At 45.8% G+C, this 21,863-nt stretch overlaps 1 protein-coding gene across 2 annotated transcripts; it reads left to right on the top strand.

The window, feature by feature from the left end:
* The first annotated feature begins 1,432 nt into the window (after window positions 1-1,432).
* On the top strand, window positions 1,433-18,449 carry CBX7 (chromobox 7). 2 transcript variants are annotated; one of them, XM_062587844.1, is made up of 6 exons: window positions 1,433-1,715; window positions 3,316-3,359; window positions 7,354-7,419; window positions 7,939-8,005; window positions 8,625-8,964; window positions 10,993-18,449. In XM_062587844.1, the coding sequence occupies exons 1-6, from the start codon at window positions 1,647-1,649 to the stop codon at window positions 11,139-11,141; spliced, it is 735 nt and encodes a 244-aa protein (XP_062443828.1). In that variant the 5' UTR covers window positions 1,433-1,646; the 3' UTR covers window positions 11,142-18,449. The 2 variants fall into 2 exon arrangements, with proteins under 2 accessions (XP_062443828.1, XP_062443836.1); XM_062587852.1 differs by having other exon boundaries at window positions 10,996-18,449.
* The last annotated feature ends 3,414 nt before the right edge of the window (window positions 18,450-21,863 follow it).

The following is a 21,863-nucleotide window of genomic DNA, read 5'->3' on the forward strand; positions in this document are numbered from 1 at the left end:
CAACAGTGAACTTTGAGCAGGTTGTTCTTGAACGGCTGCAGAAAGAATAACGACTCTGACAATTATTTCACCTGCAAGTAAACAGATCGAATATGTTGCGTGAAAATGAAAGCTTTAGAACTAAATGACTAACTTATATTAACTTACTCTCATAGTAATTTTTCTCTAATATTTGCCACTCATAGTCAGCTTAATCCCTTCTTGAACTTTGTATACAAAAAGCATCCACAGAAATGTAGTCACAGTAAGAAAGTAGTTCAGCACAGCTGTGAAGGAAAGATGGCTAAAGATGTAGAAACTTGTGCCTGCTCTGATTAAAAGTGTTCTAGGAGAACTTAAAAAAAAAACTGTCATTTTTAATGTAGTGTTCTGCCACTAAAAACACTTTTCTGTGTACCAGATCAACGTATAAATGAGCTTGGATATCTCAGTGCTGAGCTACTCACGATGTTCCTGTTTTCTTGCTCTTACTTAAATAAGTCTTTGCCGCCTTGAAAAGGTTGGCTTAGGACCTGCCTACTGCAAGATGTTAAATAGCTGGATATGCATTGCACCCGCAAAACCCCTCAGCGCTTCGTGGCAGATGTTCCTGTCGAAGCGAATCCCACAGAGGCAAGCTGCTGAGGGCTGCGCACCGGGGTTCCCCCACATCACTCCGTGCTCCCCGCTTCTAGCGTGCGAACGCTTTGTCCTCTGGTGGTTTCTCATCCACCATCAGGGACGGGTGACCACTGAGGATCATTTCCGTGAAAGCATTTGGGAAATATTTCCTGCTTTGCAGGTGCTGGAGACTTGCAAGTCACAGAAATGCACGTTTTCCAGGTAGCGGGAGACGGCGGAGAGCTTTGAGGTGGCCTCCAGTCTCTGGAGGGGTTCGTTCAGCGGTCTCGGGCAGGCCCTGGCAGAGCTCCGTCTCCTGCGAAGGGGGCACTTGAGCCCGAGCCAGCAGCTCTCAGGCTCAGGCCGGAGCTGCAGCGCTGGTCGCCCGGGCGGGGGCCTCGAAAGCTTCCGGCCCTCTCCCCGCCGCCGAGCCCGGCTGAGACCGGGCGGCCCAGGCGGAGGGCGCCCGCGGCGGTGGGGCCGGCCCGGCCGCGCGCCCCAGCGGCCCTCTCCTGGCGGGGGGGATCTGCCACAGCGGCGCGCGGTGGGGCGGGGGCGTGGGGCGGGGGCGTGTGTGTTGGGGGGGGGGGCACCCTGCGGCCTGTTCCGGCCCCGAGGGGCAGCGGGAGGGGAGCAGCCCCACAGCGCAGGCTGGGCGCGGGGGCGGGCGGCCGCTCGGGCGCGCTCCCGCCGCGGCGGGGCGGGGGGTGAGTCAGGCCCCGCCCCCCGGGCGCGCGCGCGCGCGCGCAGGGGAAAACGTTGCGCAGGTTCTAAAGCGGGGCGGGAGGGGGGAAGGGGGCGCGGCCGCGCGCGCGAGGGGGCGTGTGAGGGGGAGCGCGAGCGGGCAACGGCCGCCAACGGGCAACGGCGGGCAGCGGCCGTCAGCGGGCGAGCGCCGCAACCGCAGCCCCTCGCCGCCCTCTCGCCGGGGCTGGCTCGCTCCCCGCCGGTCTCCCGCCGCGTTGCGAAAGCCGGGTCGCTTGTAGCGGGCGCGGGGGCCGGCGGCGGCTCTTCCTGGTGGCGGTGTCCCGTGGGCTGCCCGCTGCATGGAGCTGTCGGCCATCGGGGAGCAGGTGTTCGCGGTGGAGAGCATCCGGAAGAAGCGCGTGCGGAAGGTGGGCTGCGGCGGGGCGCCCCGTCGGGGCCACCTGCCGCCCTCCGCCGGGCGGCGGGGCGAGACGCGCTCCGTGACACGCACACGCAAACACACACACAAACACACGCACACACGCACACGCACGGCAGCCTGTCGCCGGTGCCCGCCCGGCGCTGCGGGCAGGGGGGCGTGGTGGGAGCGCGCATGGCGACCCTGCGTTTTTCCCCCTCCCGAAGTAACGGGGCTTTTTTTATTATTATTTATTTATTGAGGCTCAGGGGGCCTGCGTGCCCCAGCCCCGACATTCACCAGGCGCTGTCCCGAGCGGCCCCGGGGTAAGCGAGGGAGGAGGTGTGGAGCAGGCATGACACCTCCTCGGGGGCCGGGAGGGCGGGCAGACAGGGTGGGAGGGGCTGAGGTGCAGTGCCCGGGGCCAGCGAGCGTGGGACTCTGTCGATGGGGTGCTTGGACAGCCTGGGGTTCATTGCTGGGGTTTTCAGTTTCTCAAAAAAAAAAATAAAAATAAATAAAATACAGTGCTGGTGATGACAAACTGCTTACCCTACATCAAGAGATGATTTTGAAAGACTTGGCTGAGAGCTTAGTGACTCAGTTTCCCCAGCTGTAAAAACTGTATCCATCCCCACAGGGTGTTAGGAGGATTAACTCACAAGCTTACGGTGTGTAGAGATCATCTGATGGAAAGTTCCTTATAGGGTAGTGTTTTCAAACATTTTGAAGTTGAGCCCCCCCCCCCCCGCCCCAATCAGGAAAATGAAACTAGTTGCCTGGCTCATGTACTTGAGTGGTTTGGTTTCAGTGCTGTCACTTAAAGATTTTCACACTTGCAATAGCAGGCCTTCTAGAGGTGGTCCTGAATGTACGGAGGCCTTTTTCATGCTTTGGGAAGTGTTTAACAAGTCTCTCTGTATACTATTACAAATTTTAATAGTTGTGCATGTTTCTCTGGGACCCTTGAATATGGTTTCCAAAAGCTACTTTTTTTTTTTTTTTTTTTTTTTAATCTTGTACTTAGAGTGAACAAATAAATGGATAACTGTGAAGTTTAGTTGTGAATTGCTGTTTCTTTGGGTCAAAAGGTTGAGTGACTGATGGATAGAACCATGTTTGAGTAGAGCATGTAGCAACTGGAAGGGAACGCACCAAAGAGACACTTCATAGGTCCTGAAATCTTGTATTTCTTCTCTCTGCTTAAGCAAATTCCTCTGACACTTTTTCCTGGCATATGTCTCCCTCTCACATTTACGCATGCTGACTTCTTGTAGGATTGCCTGCAAATGCCAGAATGGTTGCAATGGCTCTCCAGTGGGCTTTTGGGGTTCTGCCTGCTAGCTCCTGCAAAGCTATGCACCCAAGCTGATAATAGTTCAAACACTCTTAAATAACCCTATGTGCCCATTTTCTGGGGAAAAAAAAATATATATATATATATAGTCAGTATAGTTGAAGGAGGAAGTAGTTTGTTTTGAAAATAGAGTGATGGGAAATGAGCTTTTCAAGTTGCAGAGTTTAGTCCTGTTGATTGGCTGCATCTCTTGCTGTAGCTCATATTTGGTTGTGGAGTTCACTTGTTTTCTTCTTCCTTTTTCCATCCTTAGGGTAAAGTAGAATACCTGGTGAAGTGGAAAGGATGGCCCCCAAAGTAAGTTGTAATTTACTTATCTTTTCTTTAATAATTGGTAATAGATTTAACTGTATCTCTGCAGCTAAGCATGCCGTTCTTAATGGGTAACATCTTGTGCCTCATTTCAACAATCGTAAACAGAAACACAGAGCCACAACCCAAAGCTCTGTACCTATTTGCAAACTGGCAGCTGAGGGATGCAGATCCTGTGCCAATCTGTTCTGACTGTTTTTTGCCACTGCTGAAATATTCTATTGAGACACTCTCTAGATATGAATCCCTATACGTTCAGTATGAGTTCTGCAGAAAACCCTGATTCTTCTGAACACAGCATGGCGCTTGCTTATGTGAATCAGCCCTAAGAGAACCTCACTTTATTTTTTAGGGCTATATGCAGTCTTTTGTGATAGATAACAAGGTGGTGACCTTGTCATGTTGCCATGCTGTATCCCCTCAACAATTTGCAAATGTAGAAGGGGCAATGTTTCAGATTAACTAGTTGTAACCGAACATAGGGAATCCTAGTTTCTTGAGAATTACCACTGCACCTTCATTTTCTTGTCTGAAACCCATTGTTCTGAGTGCCTTTTCTGCTTTTGCTTTGGTTGCTGTTGCCCCTCACCCCCCCTCCAAAAAAAAAAAAAAAAGTTTGTGTAGCATTGCTGTGCCTTATTTACTGCTACTTCTCTTCCTTATTAATATGCAGTTGTTTCTGAAGAAAAGTAATTGTTCTGTGCCTAAGCTATTTGTAAAATGCTTTGAGTTTAAAAGCATTAGATAACTGTAGAATATTACTGTGTTAACTAGCATTCTAGTAGAGCTGCCTCCCGGTCAATCCATGTGGGGACCTGTTTTTGCTTTTCTGTTTGTGTGTGTGTGTGTCTGTACAAGCACAATGTGCTTGGGTATGGCTAAATTTCATGTGTAGTTGCTTTGGATGATGCTAAGCAGTGGGATCTGGTTTTATTAGTTCATCCTCACAGTTGCAAGGTTGTGGTCCTGATAGATTGTACCTGGTGTTTGAGCAGTTGGAATATGTTCCCGTAAGCCTAACTCTCACCCTCATGGGGCATGCATGAATACGAGCAGCTTCCCTTCTCTGGTGATGGTGGGAGAGGGTGACTTTGTTCCTGACTATAAGGTCTACTGTCACAATTTAATCTTTTGCACTTATTGGGTATCAGTTGCCATACAGTGTTGGTCAGTTTTTGGTCCATATCAGCCTTCTACATAGCTAAGCCTAATTTAACCACTGTTGGAGGCTGGAAAATAGTCTGTGAGGCACCATTCCCTGTTTGGCCAGAATATTGACATTTATCTCATTCTTCTTTCCACAAAGGCACTGAGATCTTTCTCTTGTACAGTCACTTGCCAGGAAGGTGGACTGAGGCATGATGTAATCTTTCCTCTGAGAGAACAGTCCTTATTCTTGTTGCTGTCTCTCCTTGCCCTGCGCCTTGGACCTCTGAGGGAACCAGAAACTCTGTTTAGGGAATGAAAACCCACCGCCTTCTGTCCAGGGGACAAGAGGGATATTAGAGTTCCCTTCTTCTGATGCTGTGACATTTCCAAGCACCTCCCTTCTTCCCCCTCCCACCTAATACTAGATATGAAGAGCACTGATTTTTTTTTAACTGTTAATTCAGTAGTTTGAGTTGCTTAAAATAAAGATTCTTTGAGCATGCAAGTTGCTTTCGTCTTGCTAGTGGTCTCCATTCCTTGTTTATAAACATACATGTGCCTGCATTGGCATGCAACACCACAAGCTATTTGCATCCTTGTCTTCCATTATGTTCCTTTTCCTTCACATGTTCTATTTCTCTTTATTCCCTTCCCTTACCTTGTCGCATTGCTCTTTGTAATCTCTGTATCTGTTATCCCATGATTCCAACTGGGAGTTCTGTGGAGGGAACTAAGGATAGGACAGAAATTTGCTTCTTTCTCTTGTATTTGATATTTTCCACATTTAAAAAAATCCTTGTTAATGCCTCATCCCTCAGATTTCTAGGTTGTACTGCTACAGTCAGGGAATGGAGGAGTTACAATCTGCTTCTAGCTACAAGCTTGTTTACAACTTGTGTTGGAGTTAAGAGGGGAGGGGGAAGAGGAGGAGTAGGAGGAGGGGGAAGAAAGATCATATGATCTATATTTTCCAGAGTGCCTGCTCTCTGCAGTTCTGCTGCAGCCTGGGCTGTGCGCGCTGTATATATATCTCTGCGTGTGTGTGTGTGCGCGTGTGTGTGTGGCAAACCGAACCATGTTTTTTTTATATGCGGTGTTTTGCCACTGCAGCGAAGCCAGGGATTGAGCTGCAGAGAAAAAGGCAACACCCACCATTTTTTTTTTTTTTTTGGTATTTTTAACAGCAAATCCCCTCTCTTCTCCTGCCCATGGATAGCAGTCTGATGTTTTCCTCCCTCCCCAAGTATTACTATTTTTCTTACATTTGTAGAATGAGTGCTAAAATCCCTGCAGCTGGGAGGAAAGCTTCTTCTGTTCAAATAGCATCTTGCCTTTGACAGCTCACAGTCAGATTGCTGCAGGAGACTCAGGCAATGAGGGAGGGATCAGTTGGTTATGAAGACATGTTTGTTCTTAACCCTCTAACACACAGTGCACCTTGGGATAGTTGAATTTTATGTGTTTTTTTTTCTCCCTTTTGTGAAAAAAATGTACCATAGTTTCTAGAACTGTTCTCCAGGGCATCTCCAGTATTTCAGTACCTACCTCCTGTCTAATGGGCAGGTGGAAAAGGGAAGGTATTTTCAAACCACCTCCCCTACAAACATGTGTGCATGCATCCATATGCCTTCACATGCCCTCATCACCCAAAAATGTAAACCTCCTAAATTGCTTTTCTCCAATTCAGAGGCATTGATACAAACGCACCACTGCCCACCTGTGCACAACTCCTCTCTGGCCCTCTTCCACAGGGCCCCAGACCTCAGATGCCAGGAAATGCTCTGGAGTGTTCTGGGGCATTTGGGATTTCAGACTTGCTCACTTGCCTTTGACTTTCTCTGATAGATTATGTGCCACCCGTCTTTTTTTGGTTAAACCTGACCGCTTAGAAATTAACTGTCCACAATGGGAGTTTGGGGCTGCTCCTACTTCATGTTAAATGCAGCTGCACCCCTTGGAAACAGTTCTTAATGTCACCTGCCAGGTGGGTTCAACCCTTTCTGAGCATCTGGCTCCTGTCTTAGCTGTCAGGCAGTCAAGGAGGAACATGGGTCAGTGATACTGTTCACAGGTTTCTTTCAGAGCATCAAGCTTACTTTGAGTAGTTTCTTCAGCCCTAACCACAATGCAAATGAGTCCCTCCAGTTCCTATACAGAAATACTGATGACCTTTACTAGACAGAAATAACCTGCAGGGGGAGTTGAGCAAGAAGGGGAGTAGCTGGAAAGTTGCCATTAACTTGCCTCAGGGCCCAGGTCTAAGCACGTTTAGTTGAAAGGCATTCGTAGAGAAAAATTAAACTCTTCTTAAATGAATGCTTTCAGCTCCAGTGATTAGAGGTAATTAATAATGCAGGTGAGGAAACATACTTACTCTTTGAGCACTCTAAATTAAGAGAGACCTATTTTCCAGAAAGTTTTATCGGATCAAGTCCCATTGTTTCACACATTTTCCTGGATTTGCAGGAGTGCTGCAAATGAGGCAAATGAGACCTATTTAGGCACCTACTTAAAAGCAGTTTCTGAATCTCTGCGCAGGCTTTGTGAACAGCATGGAGGGGGCCCTGTGGAGGAAAGCTTGCCCTGTTTTCTTACAAAGAACTGCTTGATGCTTGGCCCTGCCTGTTTTGGGAAGGGGAGGTGGTTTCTGGCAGGAAGTTTTTGGGGAGGGAATGGCTGAGATTCCTCAGAGCTCTAGCAATGTTGTGGCAGGCCCCACTGACCCTTGTAAAGACAGTTTCCAGGGCCTCAGCAGCCCGGGTAGCAGGCCTGCAGAGAGAATGTTTCATTAAAGCCTTGTTTACTTTATATTCCTCATGTTTTTCTTCAGATACAGCACATGGGAGCCAGAGGATCATATCTTGGACCCTCGCCTGGTAGTGGCTTATGAAGAAAAGTAAGGGGGCATGTTCTTTCACTCCTGGACACAGCAAAGGCAATAGTGTCTTTATTCTGTAGTGTACGTAAAGTTCCCCTGTTGTCCCTATTCCCATCAAGGATGGGATGTACGAGAATGAGCCTGGCTTCATCTCTGTACCTTGCTGTTGGCCAAGGCAGACAAGACAGAGTTAAAGCAGCTCTAATTGGCACTGTTCAGGAAATGAGACTAAGCACAAGCAGCATTTAGCCAAAGAGCAATTTGTCACAGGTTTTAATCAGGGCCAGGGCTAGACTGGATTGATGCAGAAGTGATAAGTTTCTCTAACCCATCCTTGAGTCAGAGAAGTTCCCTTATTGCGAGGCTTTTGCTCCCACAAGAAAAATCAGTTCTGGGATGTTTTCCAAGCCTACACTGCTCATCATTAGGTTTTAATGGAGGAAAATGAGGGAACTGCGCTGCAGAAAGTAGAAGTCCTAACTAGGCTTTATGCTGTGGTATGTAGTACTTGGTTTGATTTCTGTTTCTTCCTCACAGAGAAGAGAGAGACCGTGCTTCAGGGTACAGGAAAAGAGGTCCCAAACCAAAGCGCCTCCTACTGCAGGTAGCCTCTTGCTCTTCTCCTGTGTATTTCTAACTCATTATCTGCTGTGCTGCTACTCTGCCCACAGGGAGGTAGGAACTGTCCATTTGCTGTTGCATGGATAAACTTGGAGGTGAAAAGCTAACATAAAAACATGAAGTCAGTGGGTAGGCAGGGAGGTTTTAACCTGTTAGCTCAACAGCCGGCTAACCTGTGTTTACAGGAAAAAAAGGGGGAGGGGGAGAAAAAAAGCTCTTGCTCTGCAGACAAGGATCTTACAAATTTGGGGCTTGAGTGGTTGCAGGTTACCACGGATGCAGGTTGTATGCTCTTTAAAATTGAACTGAGCTTTGACTGTTCAGCATATTAAGGGTAGTAGCAGGATGGAAGTGAAGTTCTAGCATGCTTTTACTGTTGCTGTGCAAAGCAGCTGATCCTGGGAAGCACATGTTAGAAGAGCTTGGATGCAGCTGAAGAGGTGAGAGGAGCAGTGTTATAGAAGCAGCACATCTTATGCTAGATCACCTAGATGCTTAGGGACTGAACTAAGAATAGAGGTTGTTTCCTGGCTCCCAGATGGTAGCCCTGACTGTATTATCAGATTCCTGTTTTGACCCTTGCTGCATTCATATCTTGGCAGCGGCTGTATGGCATGGACTTGAGGAGTGCACACAAGGGAAAGGAAAAGCTCTGTTTCTCTCTTGCACGGAGGTTTGGAGGAGGAGATAGCAGCCTGCCAGGGGCCAAGCCAGGGCAGGCAGAGTTCTCAGAGAAGACTGGGGGAGCGGTCTTGCCATTCTCTCTCAGAAAGCAACGCAAAAACCAGAAGTACCTGCGACTGTCAAGGAAGAAGTTCCCACGCATGACAAGCCTGGAGAGTCGAAACTGCAGACGTGAATTCTTTCTGAATGATGCAGTGGGCCTGGAAGCCAGGCAAGGCTCTGAGGACTGGGAGGCCATGCAGCACACCAGCAAAGAAGGTAAGGTTGGATACTCCTTGATTGTGGAGTGCTAGGGCATGAGAAGGGTGCTCTGTGTGCTTCCTCCTTGCTTGCTATATCCTGGATTTGTGGTTTAGGTCAGGTCTTCAGAGCAGCCCTAGCTGGCTCATATTGTGGCCTTCCTGTATGCAAGTCCTTTTCTTGTTTGGGTACATAACACAACTTAATTTTTCTCTAGTGCTGTTGCCTCTCTATGATCTTATATCAGCGACACGCCTGACATGTTAGAAAACATGCAGAAGTTACTAGAAATTACTCCCTTTTTCCAGCTGATTCCCAGCAAAGGTGACATACAGGTGTGACAATGAGGAACTCCATCTCTGCCAAAGGGAGCTTGACAGTGAATAAACTCAGACATCAGCAATCCTCTTACCGTGCCTCCTTGGGGAGTGTACAGAAATGCCATTAGAAACTCCTATTGCCTTCCCTCTGCCCCATCTTCCCTTTCTTCCCCATACTCCTACATCCTCTAGGACTCTTGTCTTAGAACTATGTGAGAGAGATGAAGTGGGGACAGTAACACCTGCCTGAGCCCACTGAGTAGGCAGCATGAGTGTTGGCAAGGGAGATGTCCAAGTACATTTGACATTTTGGGGAGGGATACCAGTGTCTTGTGCAGGATGGCTGTGGGTTGTACATGTTGCACTGAGTTACCACGGAAACGCTACCCTGCATTATTTGAGTTTCTGAAAGCGTAGCCCTCTTGAAGAGCGGAAAACCAGAGTCTGTGCGGAAAACCAGAGTCTGTGCTGCTTGTAGTAGTTAAGGTAATCATGCTACTCCTTGCTAGGAGTAGTTGTTACCTGGGTTGTTTTAGGCAGGACACTGGGGTGTATTCTGGAAATCAAAAGCTACTCTTTCTCCCTTCTGAGGGGTACTTGAACAGTGGTCCGTATTTGATGAGACAGCAATGGGTCCAGCACAGAGCAGCCCACTGTTCATAATGGCAGAAGGCAAATGTGTGTGCATTCTTCCAGGGAAGAGCTGGTCTTTCTAAGTTACTTGGGGATCTGAAGAATGAAAGGTGCTAGAGAAATGTAATATTATTTTTGTTCTCCACCTGACATGTAGCCTATGCAGAATTCCAGTTACTGTTGAGGTGGATAAACTCTTTCCAAGGTGACAGTAGACACCCCAGTATCTGAGACAGAAGCCAGGAAATACTATCTTGAGGGGCACATGTTCCTTGTCTGAGTTGGGACAGCAGGATACAGTACAGGTAAAGTGGTAGCGAGAGGAAACGATCTTCCTTCCTCTCTCCATATATTTTTGTGACTCTCACCACGAGGTGGGGGGAAATGGAGTTTTGGGTGGAAGAGAGACTGTTCAGTTGCAAATTATTTCTTGCAGTGAGAAAGCGGAGAGGTGTTTGGGTTTCTCACTATCAAATAGAGGAGGAATGGTATGAGAAAGGGAGAGCAGCTTCTCCATGAAGCAGTATTAACGGGTTTTGGAGAGAATCATAGCCAGGCAGTGTTGTGGATGCAGTACAGGGAAGACCCTCAGTTTTGGAGCTCCTTTGACTCCCATAGAGACGTTTGAGGAGAGTCTGTAAGAACTTGGGCTTTTGACTTTTGAGCAGAGTGCGGCATTTACAAACAGAGGAGCTCACAGCTGGGTGAACGTTTTGCGAACACAGAGGCAATCAGGAACTGAGGAGAGATGTGTCAGGGAATCTGAGTGATGTTACTAGATCTTGCTGGCCTATGTGTAGGCTGTTACAATGCTGGTGTGTGTCTGGACGCCCTTTCTACTCTGCTCTTTTTTCCTTTTCCCATTATATCCTGAAGTGATCCTCTGCGGTATGGGCTTGCCCATGCTCTTTCTTGCCTTGTTGAATGTGCAGACTCAGTGCAGGCTGATGTCATCTGCATTTGCACCTATTTGTCAGGAAGGAGGCTCCTTTTCCATTCATCCCTTTCCTCTCTACTTTCTCCTTTCTTCCCCTGCCACCTGTACCCTCTCTTCCTCTCACTAACATGTTCTTATCTGCCTCTCTGTCTGCAGCAGATGTGGATGGCAGTCTCCCTTGGATCCCTACTGTTCCCCCCAGCGAAGTGACAGTGACGGACATCACGGCAAACTCCATTACCGTCACCTTCAGAGAAGCACAAGTGGCTGAGGGCTTCTTCCGAGACCGGAGTGCACAGTTTTGAATCTCCATTTTCAGTGCTTCTAAAATCCAGCGCTTTTAGGGTGGGGCTAGGGAAGGGTTATTATATCCTTTAAGAAAAAAAAAATCCAAAATGTCTCCTCTTAAAATGTTTACAGATACCTTCAATTTTTTTTCTTTTCTCCTTTTTTTTTCCCCATTTCAGATATGCAAAAACAAAGGGCAGTGTAGCGGGTGTGTGTTTGTCATTGCTTTGTCCATCTGAAAAACTGACAGCCCTTTCCCTGGCAAGGACTTCCCTCCTAGATGTGAAAGCAGCAAGCTGAACAATTCGCCTTTCATCCTGTTAAGTGGCAGCAGCTGCATTTGTGGGGAGAGGGCATGTGGAGGTGGAAAAGAGTTAGATCTCTAGCTTACCGCCTTGTTCTGCAACTGATATCCCTCGGATAAAGATACTTCTCTGTGCATTGCTCTTCCCACCTTCCTCCTCCCTTTTTTCCTGCAGCAGTGAGAGGCGATGGATCCTACCTGTGTAGATAACTCCAGTCTGTTAAGGCTTTCTCCCCAGAGTTGTTTTGCCTGTAGCCTGCTGTCAGGACTTCAGAACCATATTTGTCTGGCTGTGGTAAGTAAGTCTTTGCAGCACAGGTCCATGTGTACTGCAGAGATTTCTCCCTTTGATTGTTGATGATGCAGGGAGAGACCAAAATGTATCTCTGAAGTCTAGATTGGCTACTCAGATTGAATTTACCCTCATTAAAAGCTCAGAAATGCAGCACAGTTGAGACTCTACCTTTCATATACACAAAACAACATTTCAAACCCTGTCTTTGCTGTGTGAGAAATGCATTATGGAAAGTGAGGTGTTTTTTAGCCTTTGCTAAATTCAGTATTAATAACAAATGCTGTCCTGAATCTGTGGTAATAAGTTGGTTGGAAACTGACTCCTCTTTCCTGGGAGGAGGGGCTCATAGGAGGACTGAGGCATTGCCTGGCACTGCAGAGATATCCAAGATGCTGGCACAGGCCCAGGACTGAGGAATTTGATAGAACTGAGCTGGAAATGGACCTTGATTAGCAGCAAATTCTGTTCTTGGATCCCATTGAGAGGCCCAGGTTAAACAGCATGTGGGGAAGGCATGTATTAGACTTGAGGAAGGAAAAAAAAATCTTAATTCTTACTAATGAGAATTCTTGGATTTTACCATCTGAGTAATATTCTTCCATGACTCCAGTCTGCTCACAGTATCTGTGATCTTGTACTACTTAACCAATGGGAACTTCCCCTTGGAAAGCTTAAATATCTTTGCCAAGGAAAGTGGTCTGCATTTCAACAGATCTTGCATGATCTTGCACTTAATGCCTTGTGCTGGACTGCCTGTGACACTTAGAGATTTCTGAAGAATTGCTGTATTTTGAGTTGGTAGTTTAGCATCTGTTTTTGCACATGTGTATCCTCTTCCTTTTTTCAGTCAAATCTTATTTAAATAACTTAAATTTATAAATATAGATCTTTTCCTATGGCAAGCAAGAAAGGTAAGCTAGATCTTAAGGTGAGACCTGCAGGACAGAGTGCTACAAGGCAACATTGGCTACTGTCATAATTATCTTTAAATCCATTGTTTCCTCTCACTGCTCCACCTCCATCTTTTATCTGCTGTATTTATGTTATATGAAGCTAAGAGCCTGCTGAGCCCTAAGGTAAAGACACCTGTGGAAATCCTTAATGTGACCTCTGCAGCAATTCCTCTGAAGGGCTTGGCTCCTGACCCGCAGAATTTGGGAACTCTGGGGCTTCTGGTCCTCCAAACTTCTACTTTTGGCAGTGTTTGGACAGCCCTGAGCATTTTATTAAAAGCAGGTTTTACCTTAAATAGGATATGCAGCTCAGTGTAGACTTAAGATTTCCCCTTCTGTCTCCAAGCTAATCAAAAAGGACCACCTTCCACTGTGTGACAGCAGCTTCAGGACCATTGGGTAGATCCTGAATTTCAGGACGAGTCTTTTGTCTCCCTAAGTACATACAGAGGAAGTGATATGGGAATCTTATTACGGAGAAATCTGAGAGGGTGAAAAGTGGAGCACATTGTGCGGGGGTTTCTCTTTTTGAGGGGAGGGGTGTTTTTTTTTAATGTGGTGGGAGGAAGAGTGAGTGGGAAAGAAGCTTAGAATAGCTAGCAAGGGCAAACTGATGAAGTAAGCATATAGACCCAGGATGTTTGTTGAATGTGGGTGTCTGGAGCTAGGCTTCTGAATGTGGAGTTGTATCATATAGGTAGGATCACCCTCTTCTGCAGGGAGTGGGGTCACAGAGTACCCCACCACCTCCACCAGCACACCTGCAAAATGTGCTGAATATTTGCATCTTCCTTTTGTTTGGTGTGATCAGTAGAAACTCAGCATGCCTGCTCATCAGGATAACAGCAGTTTGTGTGGTTATGGTTGCAGAAGCTTAATATTTTAGCTTAATTTTGAAAAGTCGAACTCGTCTCCTTGTGCTAAATCTTTATGGTATTTATAAGGTTTGCTTTCTTTATTTTAATACAGCTACCATCACCTTTGTTCTGTCTTCAGGTCAGTGTACAAATACGAGGCCAGGGGTGGGGGGGACTTATTTACTGATGTTTCTAGCTTTGGCTGAAGTCAGAAGCAATACCAATCCTGTGGCATGAAAGAAGAGCTTGTCCTAGTAACTGGATTTCCATCCTGTGCTTTTTCTTTCCACTCACCAGCTGAGACTTCTCAATGTTTTGTTTTGGCACTTCTCTTTAAATGTCTTTTCTTCCTCTTAGAGTGGAGTTTTCAAAAACCTGTGGTGCTCTCAAAAGAGGATCCACCCACAGCTTCATATCTTAATCACTTTTTGGATCAGGCTAGCTTGTGTTCTTTTGGTGACTAATAAATCATCTCCTGACATGAAGTGTTAAATAGAGTCCCTTAGTACCATGCTGCTTTGTGTACAGGTCAGTGAGGAGTTAACCCTTATCGGTTGAGACACAAGTTACATGTGCGTAGGTTGGGTTTTTATGAAGAGAAGTTTGTGGTAGGAAACCAAGCACTTTTTTTTTTTTTTTTTTTTTTTTTTTTACATTCATGAACAGAAACTCTTGCCTTTTTAAAATGTGGCTCACTTCTATAGTGGCTGGTGACATTGTGACATTGTAGATTCACTTGGTGGAGCTGGTCTTCGGGGGCTTTAAAATCAGCTTTACTCCACTTCAAGTGTAGATGCATAAGGTTTTCTTGCTTTTGGGGGCAGGAGAGGTTTGCTGAGTTTGAGTTAACTAGTCCCTTCTCCCTAATCCTATCTGCATATTCAACCCAAAAACTGAAAATTAATATATCTTGAAAATCTGATGTTGTGCTTGGAGTTTCGTTAAGCGTTCCATTTGATCAGAAGAGCTAAAATAGCATCCAGTTGAAGCAGAGTTTAATAATTCTATTTGAAGCACAAGCCAAGAATAGAATCGAGCTAACTCTCCCATACCTCATTTGGCTCCATGGGCTGTAATCAAGGAAAACAAACTTCAGCCAGTGGAAATTACTGAGCTGTACACAAGAAACAAACTTCTTGAACTGTTCTGACAGTCATTCTTCAGAACTGCTTCCATGTGAAAATTTACCAGCCGTGTTTTGGAGACAGAAGCTTTTACTTCATACACCTTGCAGTAAATTTACTGTATGTGGTATGACAGAACTGAGGGGCCTCATCAGATCAGGAAAGCTTTGTTGTTAACACTGTGTTAAAAATTGGGAAGCAGTCTCTGTTCCTTGCTGGTTGTATACTAGGTGTTATTGCTCTGATATTTGTTAAGTGATGCCTTGGAACAGCAAGTTTTAACACGTAAATAGTGGCATTAAGCAGCTTCACAGCTCCTGCATGCTCCTTATTGTCTTGCATTTGCTTGGAGGCCCTTCTGCTCATAAAGTCAGCCCAAGGTGTTTTTTTTTCAAGCACAGCCGGGATTTTATTGTGAGAACACCCAAATGCAGTTCCATTTGCCAAAATAAACCCAATTTTGTTAGTGATTTGACCCTTGCTTACGTCAGAGCCTCACACAGAAAGAAGCCTATTGAGAAATGAATGGCTTTGGGTTGTTTTTATTTTGGGGGGTTTTTTTGTTTTGTTTTGTTTTGTTTTTGTAGTTAGTGTTGTGAAACTGTCCAGAATTGTTCTTCTGGTGTTTTGTGAGTGAATGTATAAAATTGTTTGTTCACCTCACAGAGGTTCCTTGGCCCCAGTACTGCCAGCTACTGCTATTTGTTTTTTGCTAGAATAGAGAGGGGAGGCCTTGCATAGCTCAAAAAATAGGCAGAATGGCTCATGCAAGACCCTTAGTGGTAGCCACAACAGAGGCCAGGGTGGGGAAGACAGCACTGAGGGTTGTTAGCCACATCCAGGTATTTGAGCTAAAGCTAAATTTACCACCACCTCTCCACCCCTTCCTCTCCTCTCAAGCTTTAAGTCTGTGCTTTCTGAAGCAGGGAAAGTGTAAAAACCTACTTTTCTAAAACTAAGTGATATTTACCTCTCTTCTGTTCCTCCCCAGCTTACGTGTCCTGCAGCCTGAGAACAAGAGGACAGTGTAACTTTGTAGGAAAATGGTAGGGGCAGCTCAGCTTGTCTAGGGGAAGGCAGGGAAAGAGGTGGCATTCCAGGCATTAGAGCTGCGCTTGCTAGGCTGTTGAGGACAGGCCTTTGGGTGAACTATAACGAAGAAGGCATATTATTAATGCAAGTAACTTGTAGTGAAACTCAAGACCCACCTAGGACCTCAGGGGGAAAAAATACCATGACTAAAAAGAAATGCTGAGGTGATAAACATGGAACTTTATTTTTAATGTTTTTGATGCTGATGTTAACTGCCGTCCATCAAGGCCCAGTTTAGTTGCTGGCCATCACATTAAGGCAATCTGTTCCTTACAGGCTGTGAGTACTCTTCTCTTGGCTGTAGATTTGTCTTAGTCTCCAAGAAGATGATGAAAATTAAACAATGGGGGTTGGGAAAAGTCAATATAAGAAGAGGAGACCAGTGGGGAATAGAATTGGTGTATGTTTAGCCACTATTCAAATGCAGGCTCTTCTGCTCACAAACCTGTGACCACTCACATCAGTATTGGTGTATCAATGCCTCAGTGTGATCAACGGGTGGATGTCCCTGAGTTTTGAGGGGGCCATGTGGAGAGGAAGCACTCAGAGCTGTCTTTCACAGTGGGAAAGCAAGGGAGGTATATATGTGTAAACAGGTTATATAGGTTAAGTTTTACATAGTAATGTATAGCATTGACAAATATAGGTAGAGGAATGTGTCTCTTCCACATTTCTTCCCTCAAAACAGTTGTCCCCAGGGGCATGGCAAGTTTGTTTTGAGACAATAGCTTATGATCAAGAGACTGTGTTGTCCTCTGCCAACTGAGGTTGACTGCCAGGGAGCTGAACTTGCAGAGAAAGCACGAATGTTCTGGGTGTTGACCCACCTGGATTCCACCCAAGAAATTGAAATGCCTATAAAACCATCCTGCAGGTGAGGAGTTGTGGGACCAAGAGTCAGAGATAAAGAAGCAATCACTTAGAATTGAATTTTAATTCTTCCTTATAAGAAGTATTTCCTCAAGGGATGACCCCTTTCTCTCTTCCAGACCTTGTTCTCTTGCACCCTTAGTTTCTTAAAATACAGTGGTTTAGCAGGGAGGGGACAGGTCAGATAACTGGAAGCTGTAAAGAAGACAGAGCTCAGTAGAAGTTTGTAATGGCTGGTAAAAGGGAGATAGATTGCTGTTAAGATGAGACAAGTAAAAACCTGATGCTGGTCATCCACAGTTGCAGATGTCTGGGAATGCCACCTTGATGTTGAATGGGAAAACTCATGAGGCTGTTCAGAACCTCTGTCCCAGCTTATCTCGCTATTGGTGTAGCAGAATTTTGACTGGGAAGGGGATCTGGGAGGAGGAGGATAGCCCTTCTTTTTCTTTTCTTTTCTTTTTTTTTTTTAAACCAGAAAGTGTAGTGTCAGCACAAAGAAGCTCTTTGCAAATCTGTCAAAATGTTAAGCTGCTTTTTTGGCTTTTGAGTCTGAAGTATGTTTTGAAGCACTTTGAAAATGCAAAGCACTAGGAGTGCTAAATACTCCTTATCGTTTCTCTGAAAGTGGCATTTGAAAAGCAAAAGATGCATCTGTTACAGGCTTCTGGCTGTTCCCTATCACTCTTCCAGAGCTGCCATTGGGCCCTTTGCTTCCCTCCCATGGCTGAAGGTGGAGTTTACTCCAGCCATCCCAAGTGAAGAAGGGCTCCCTAGGAGAGGAGAGGAGAGGAGAGGAGATGAGACTTGCAGAATCCCTAACTGACCTTCAGGATTCATGCTGGCATTTCCCCTCCTCTCCCCGCCCCCAACACACACTTTGAGAAAGGGGGAAAATGAAGTTCTGTTTTGGTTTTAGTGGTCCTAGTGTGGAACTATGATCACTTCTTTCAGCTCTGGAGGCATCTTTTTAGTTTCATCTTTGACAAATAGCACCTTATTAGCTCGCTTGGGGAATGGAGAGTTACTTGCCCATTCACAGGGAATGGGGGTGAGGAAAGGAGGGTGAAACAGAAGCTGTCTTCAGTAGCTGTTGAATTCTTCCAAAGGCTGTTTTCTCACCTTATCTCCAACAGAATGGCAATGAGATAACTTGGGGGGGGGGCATAAAAATCAATCAAGGCTTTTATCTTGCATATCTTTAACCTTTCGAAAGGCTAAGATGGAAGTATTTTCTTCCTCCCCTAGCAAGCTCAAGCTCCAGAGCTGGAGGAACCCAGTTGTCTTGCTGGGTCTTCAGCACGAGCTTTTTTCCCCCACCCTTTTATACACATCAGTCTGGTCTCTTTTACACACTCTGACTCATCTAATTTGGTACACTTCTGTTGGGGGGAGAAGGTGGGGGATAGGATCAGTAGGGAGCAAGGGTCCCCATTTTTGTTCCTGTCCCTTCAGTTGTTGCTGTTGTTCTGTCAGCACGCTAGAGTATCTGAGTCTTTGCACAAAGAAAGCTTCCTTTTGCACAGAATGAGCTTCTAGCTTTTGTACAGACTAATTGAATGTATTTGGGGAGGGGGGGGAAATAGAGAGCAAACCAATTCCAAACAAACCAATCAGAGTATAATGCCTTTTCTGAGCAAGCGTGTATTGTAAATGGAGGTTGTAATAGCAAAGGGAGGGCAGGCTCAAGTATAATTTGACACAAAGTGTGGTTTTATTTTTGTACTGATATGGATAAGAGACTGTACAGCATCTATTTATTTAGATGATTTATGTGGTAAATGTTGCAAACAAAATTATTAAAATATTAAATATGAGAACTGACATTTACCTAATGGTCTGTTTGTGTGGTCATTTACCTCCCGTTGCTTTAATTCTACAGCTGAATTATTTTCCCCAGTCACTTTTGTTGGTATAGACATACAATGGAAAAAGAGTGGAAAGCATATGTGTGTGTGTCTGTGTGTACATGTGTGCGTGATCGGTTAAGAAGGATCAGTGAAGAGTGGAGCCTGCAAAAGCTCTTTTTGACATTTCTCATTCCTTTGATTCAAGGAGGTTAGGTTTTTATTAATTTTTAACCAGCTGAGTACGTTGAAGCTGTACAGATATGACCTGGTACATTTAAAGTCTTTGATGGATTTGAATTTGAAAAGGAGAAGCCCAGTTGCAGAGTGATTATTTCTCTGGTTTCAGTGAGTTTCTGAAGCCTTGCATAAATCCCCCATGCCAGGAAGCTCTGCTGGCACTATGCTGAAGAGAGTGCTGGTGTGCCCCATCTCGCTGGTCTCTTGCGTGAATGGAGAAAATCCCAAGTGAGGTTGGGCAGCCAAACACCATCTGCACTGACTACCAACCTGACAAGGCAGGGGAGCCCGCTCTTCTTCAAGCTAAAGCCCCAAGTGGGCAGGACTGCAGGGCTTTCAAGGAGCAACACACAGCACAGAAACTCCTGAGTGGTGTTTGACCCTGATGTATTGCAGCTAACTTGGGGCTTTCCCAAGTTAGTTTCCCAGAGAATCACAAAGTGTAATGTATTCATGTACTCCATTTTGGTTTTTGACTTGCTCCCATTAACTGAGGTACTTCAGAAAGTTAACAGGGCTGTCTGAAACTGGCAATGTTATGGGGATGAGCCCTGCGTCTGAATGTAGCCTTGACTTCAAACACAAAAGCACATGGAGCAAAAGCAGCGGGGTGAGCTGTGTTTCCTGATTCAATCATAGCTCAAGCCTGTGTGGTTGTGTCTTGCCTGTGTTACCAAAGGGTAGTCCCTGTGCTTGCCCTGAGCCAGGAAGGCTGGATTTAATGGATGGCATCACAGCAGGGCTTCAGCCAGATACTTATTTTCTGGCAGCAGCTAGTGAGTCAGGTGAACTTGCAAGAAACTGCAGTGCAGAGTTACCGGAAAGCCTACTCGAAAGATTGTTTCTCTACACCCCTGCCAATGCTGCAGAGGCTGGTTGGCATTAGAAAGCCTTCAGGCTTGTACTTTCACACACATGTGCTGGTTGGATTAAAGATTAATCTGGATAGTAAATTTTGTTTAATCATCCGTTGCTATGCTGCCTCTCTGATCCGTGCGCTGCTGCCAGGTTCGCTTGCACGGCTCTTCTAATAGGATGCTTGAGAACTCAGGGACTCAGCCGTGCCTCAAAACTTGTCCCTGGGGACCTGCTACGGTTGGCATCACCTGAAAGGGGAAGCTGCTCTCAGCCCTCTCTGTTGAGGAGCACTGAGTGAAATGTAGCAACTGCAACTCTTACAGTACAGAGTGCAGCCAAGAGACTGGCGTGCACCTCGTCTGTCTGGTGCAGCTTCACACGGTGTTGCTTACCTCCTCTGCTCTTGGTCCTTCTGTTCCTGGGGTTTTGTTCCCCAAGCTACTAGTTTTGAAGCACATCTCCTAGAAACCTGGGGCATTTGTATATCTACCCATGATCTGGTGTCAGCCTGGGCAGCTGGACTTGCTTTGGAAACTCAAAGGTAGGCTCTAGGAATATCTTAAGTACTGTGGTGGTACGGGTACTGGATGAAGCCCAAAGGCCTTCTCCAGTCTCAACTGAGGCTACAGCAAAAAGGTAGTGGGTTGGAGGGATTGTTCTACTGATCACTGCTTGGGCCATGCTGAGCCATCCATAACTGCAGCGCAGGCAGATACATTGTCATCTTTAACTGATCTGTCTCTGCCCTTGTGTGTTGAGTTGTAGCCAGGAAATATCACTATTTGGACACGAATGACTACAACATCAAGTATTTGCTTAAAAACCCATACAGAATTTGCTTGAGAGTTGGTGTAGCAGAACACATCCCTGCTGCTTAGTATGCAAGAGGGTAGGACCATTTCTTTCTACAAGTCTGCTGCTCTTGACAGCTACTTCCCTCGAGCAACCTGGAGTTAGAGCTGGTTGATCAACTCCTGAAGTTGTTCTAATGGAGATAAGCACTGCTACCTCTAGCAGGCCACAAGTCTGCAAAAAAAAAAAAAGAACTTGGTGGTGGTTACTGGCTTTGTGCAGGTCAGTTTCTCACAGTCAAGTGCCATATTTTTAAAAAACATGTTTTCTTGAAACTACTGCTCTCCCCCTATTCTCGTGCACCACTTGCCAATCTTCCTTGTGAGAAAGGTCATTCTTGCTGCTCCCACAAAGCTTACTGCTTCCCTTTGCAGGCTTATCAGTATGAGCAAGAAGTGATCTGCTGGAACCTATGCCACCAGGGTCTTCAGGACAGTGAGATGCCAAGAAAATATTTTGTTCCTGTGGCCACTGTGAACAATAGCTTTTTTTAAAAAAAAAAGTGGAAAGTGAATGAAACAAAGTACCCAGCAATGTTTTGAACAACTGGATATTGCTTTGAACAACTGAACAACTGCTGCTGTTTTGCTATGGGAAACTAAAGGCTAGATGAAAGAGTCAGGAGCTGAGTAATACCTGTAAAATAGCTACTTGCAATGATTTTACCAACTATTGTAGCTGGAGAGAGCATCTTGCTAACAGGTGGAAGGAGAAAGTACGTTGAAAAAAGCATGTGGAGTGCTCTGAAATGTTGCTACTCCTTCTGGACCATGGATCAGGGATGCTTTGTGCTTCTACCTCAAGGTGGTATGTGCTGCTTGTGGCCTGTATGGCTGTTTGGGGATAAGGCCATCAATCAAGTTGTTGTATGTGTGTTAGTGTAGCTGTGTAAGGACTTTTTTCCCTGTTTTACTTGGAAATAGGTTTATGATACTGATGGTTGGAAGTTAAACAAATTACTTGACAGTCAGCCACCAGCGTAAAAGCAATTGTTTAAACAAAGTGAACAGTAACAAATACGCCAATTGAAATGTGAATTGTGTTACTGAGCACTGAAAGTGCAAAGTTGAAATCAGTTAAAATGTGAAAAGCAAAACGTAGCAGGTGTGATCAGTGTGATCAGCTTGTTCTTTTGAAGTCATTTTGTAGTGTATAAAAGATTGGGAGGGAAAAACACAGTGTCTAGGGAAGTGAGTCCAGTCCAGAAGGATTTGTCCTGTTCTACATGAGGGAGTTAAGGGATCTGTCTGGGATTTTTGTACTCTGTTGTCCTGCGACGGTAAATACCAGCGTACAGGCTGAAAGAGGCCCTTAAAGTGAGTGATGTGACCTAAATGCAGAATCGCCAATGGTGGAGTATACTGTGGTTCAGGCCCTGACCACAGAAACACCTTGTTCTCTGCACAGTCCGGGTCTTGGCCAGCCCTGCAACCAGTGTCTGTAAGGC

The sequence above is a fragment of the Rhea pennata genome, chromosome 1 (assembly GCF_028389875.1).
Source record: "Rhea pennata isolate bPtePen1 chromosome 1, bPtePen1.pri, whole genome shotgun sequence".
Lineage (NCBI taxonomy): Eukaryota > Metazoa > Chordata > Aves > Rheiformes > Rheidae > Rhea > Rhea pennata.

Bases quoted from the DNA above. Each gene is read 5' to 3' on its own strand.
- CBX7 (XM_062587844.1), top strand. From the start codon at position 1,647: ATGGAGCTGTCGGCCATCGGGGAGCAGGTGTTCGCGGTGGAGAGCATC. The intron at 7,420-7,938 runs GTAAGGGGGCAT...TCTTCCTCACAG, and splicing joins GTAGTGGCTTATGAAGAAAA to AGAAGAGAGAGACCGTGCTT. The intron at 8,965-10,992 runs GTAAGGTTGGAT...CTCTGTCTGCAG, and splicing joins GCAGCACACCAGCAAAGAAG to CAGATGTGGATGGCAGTCTC.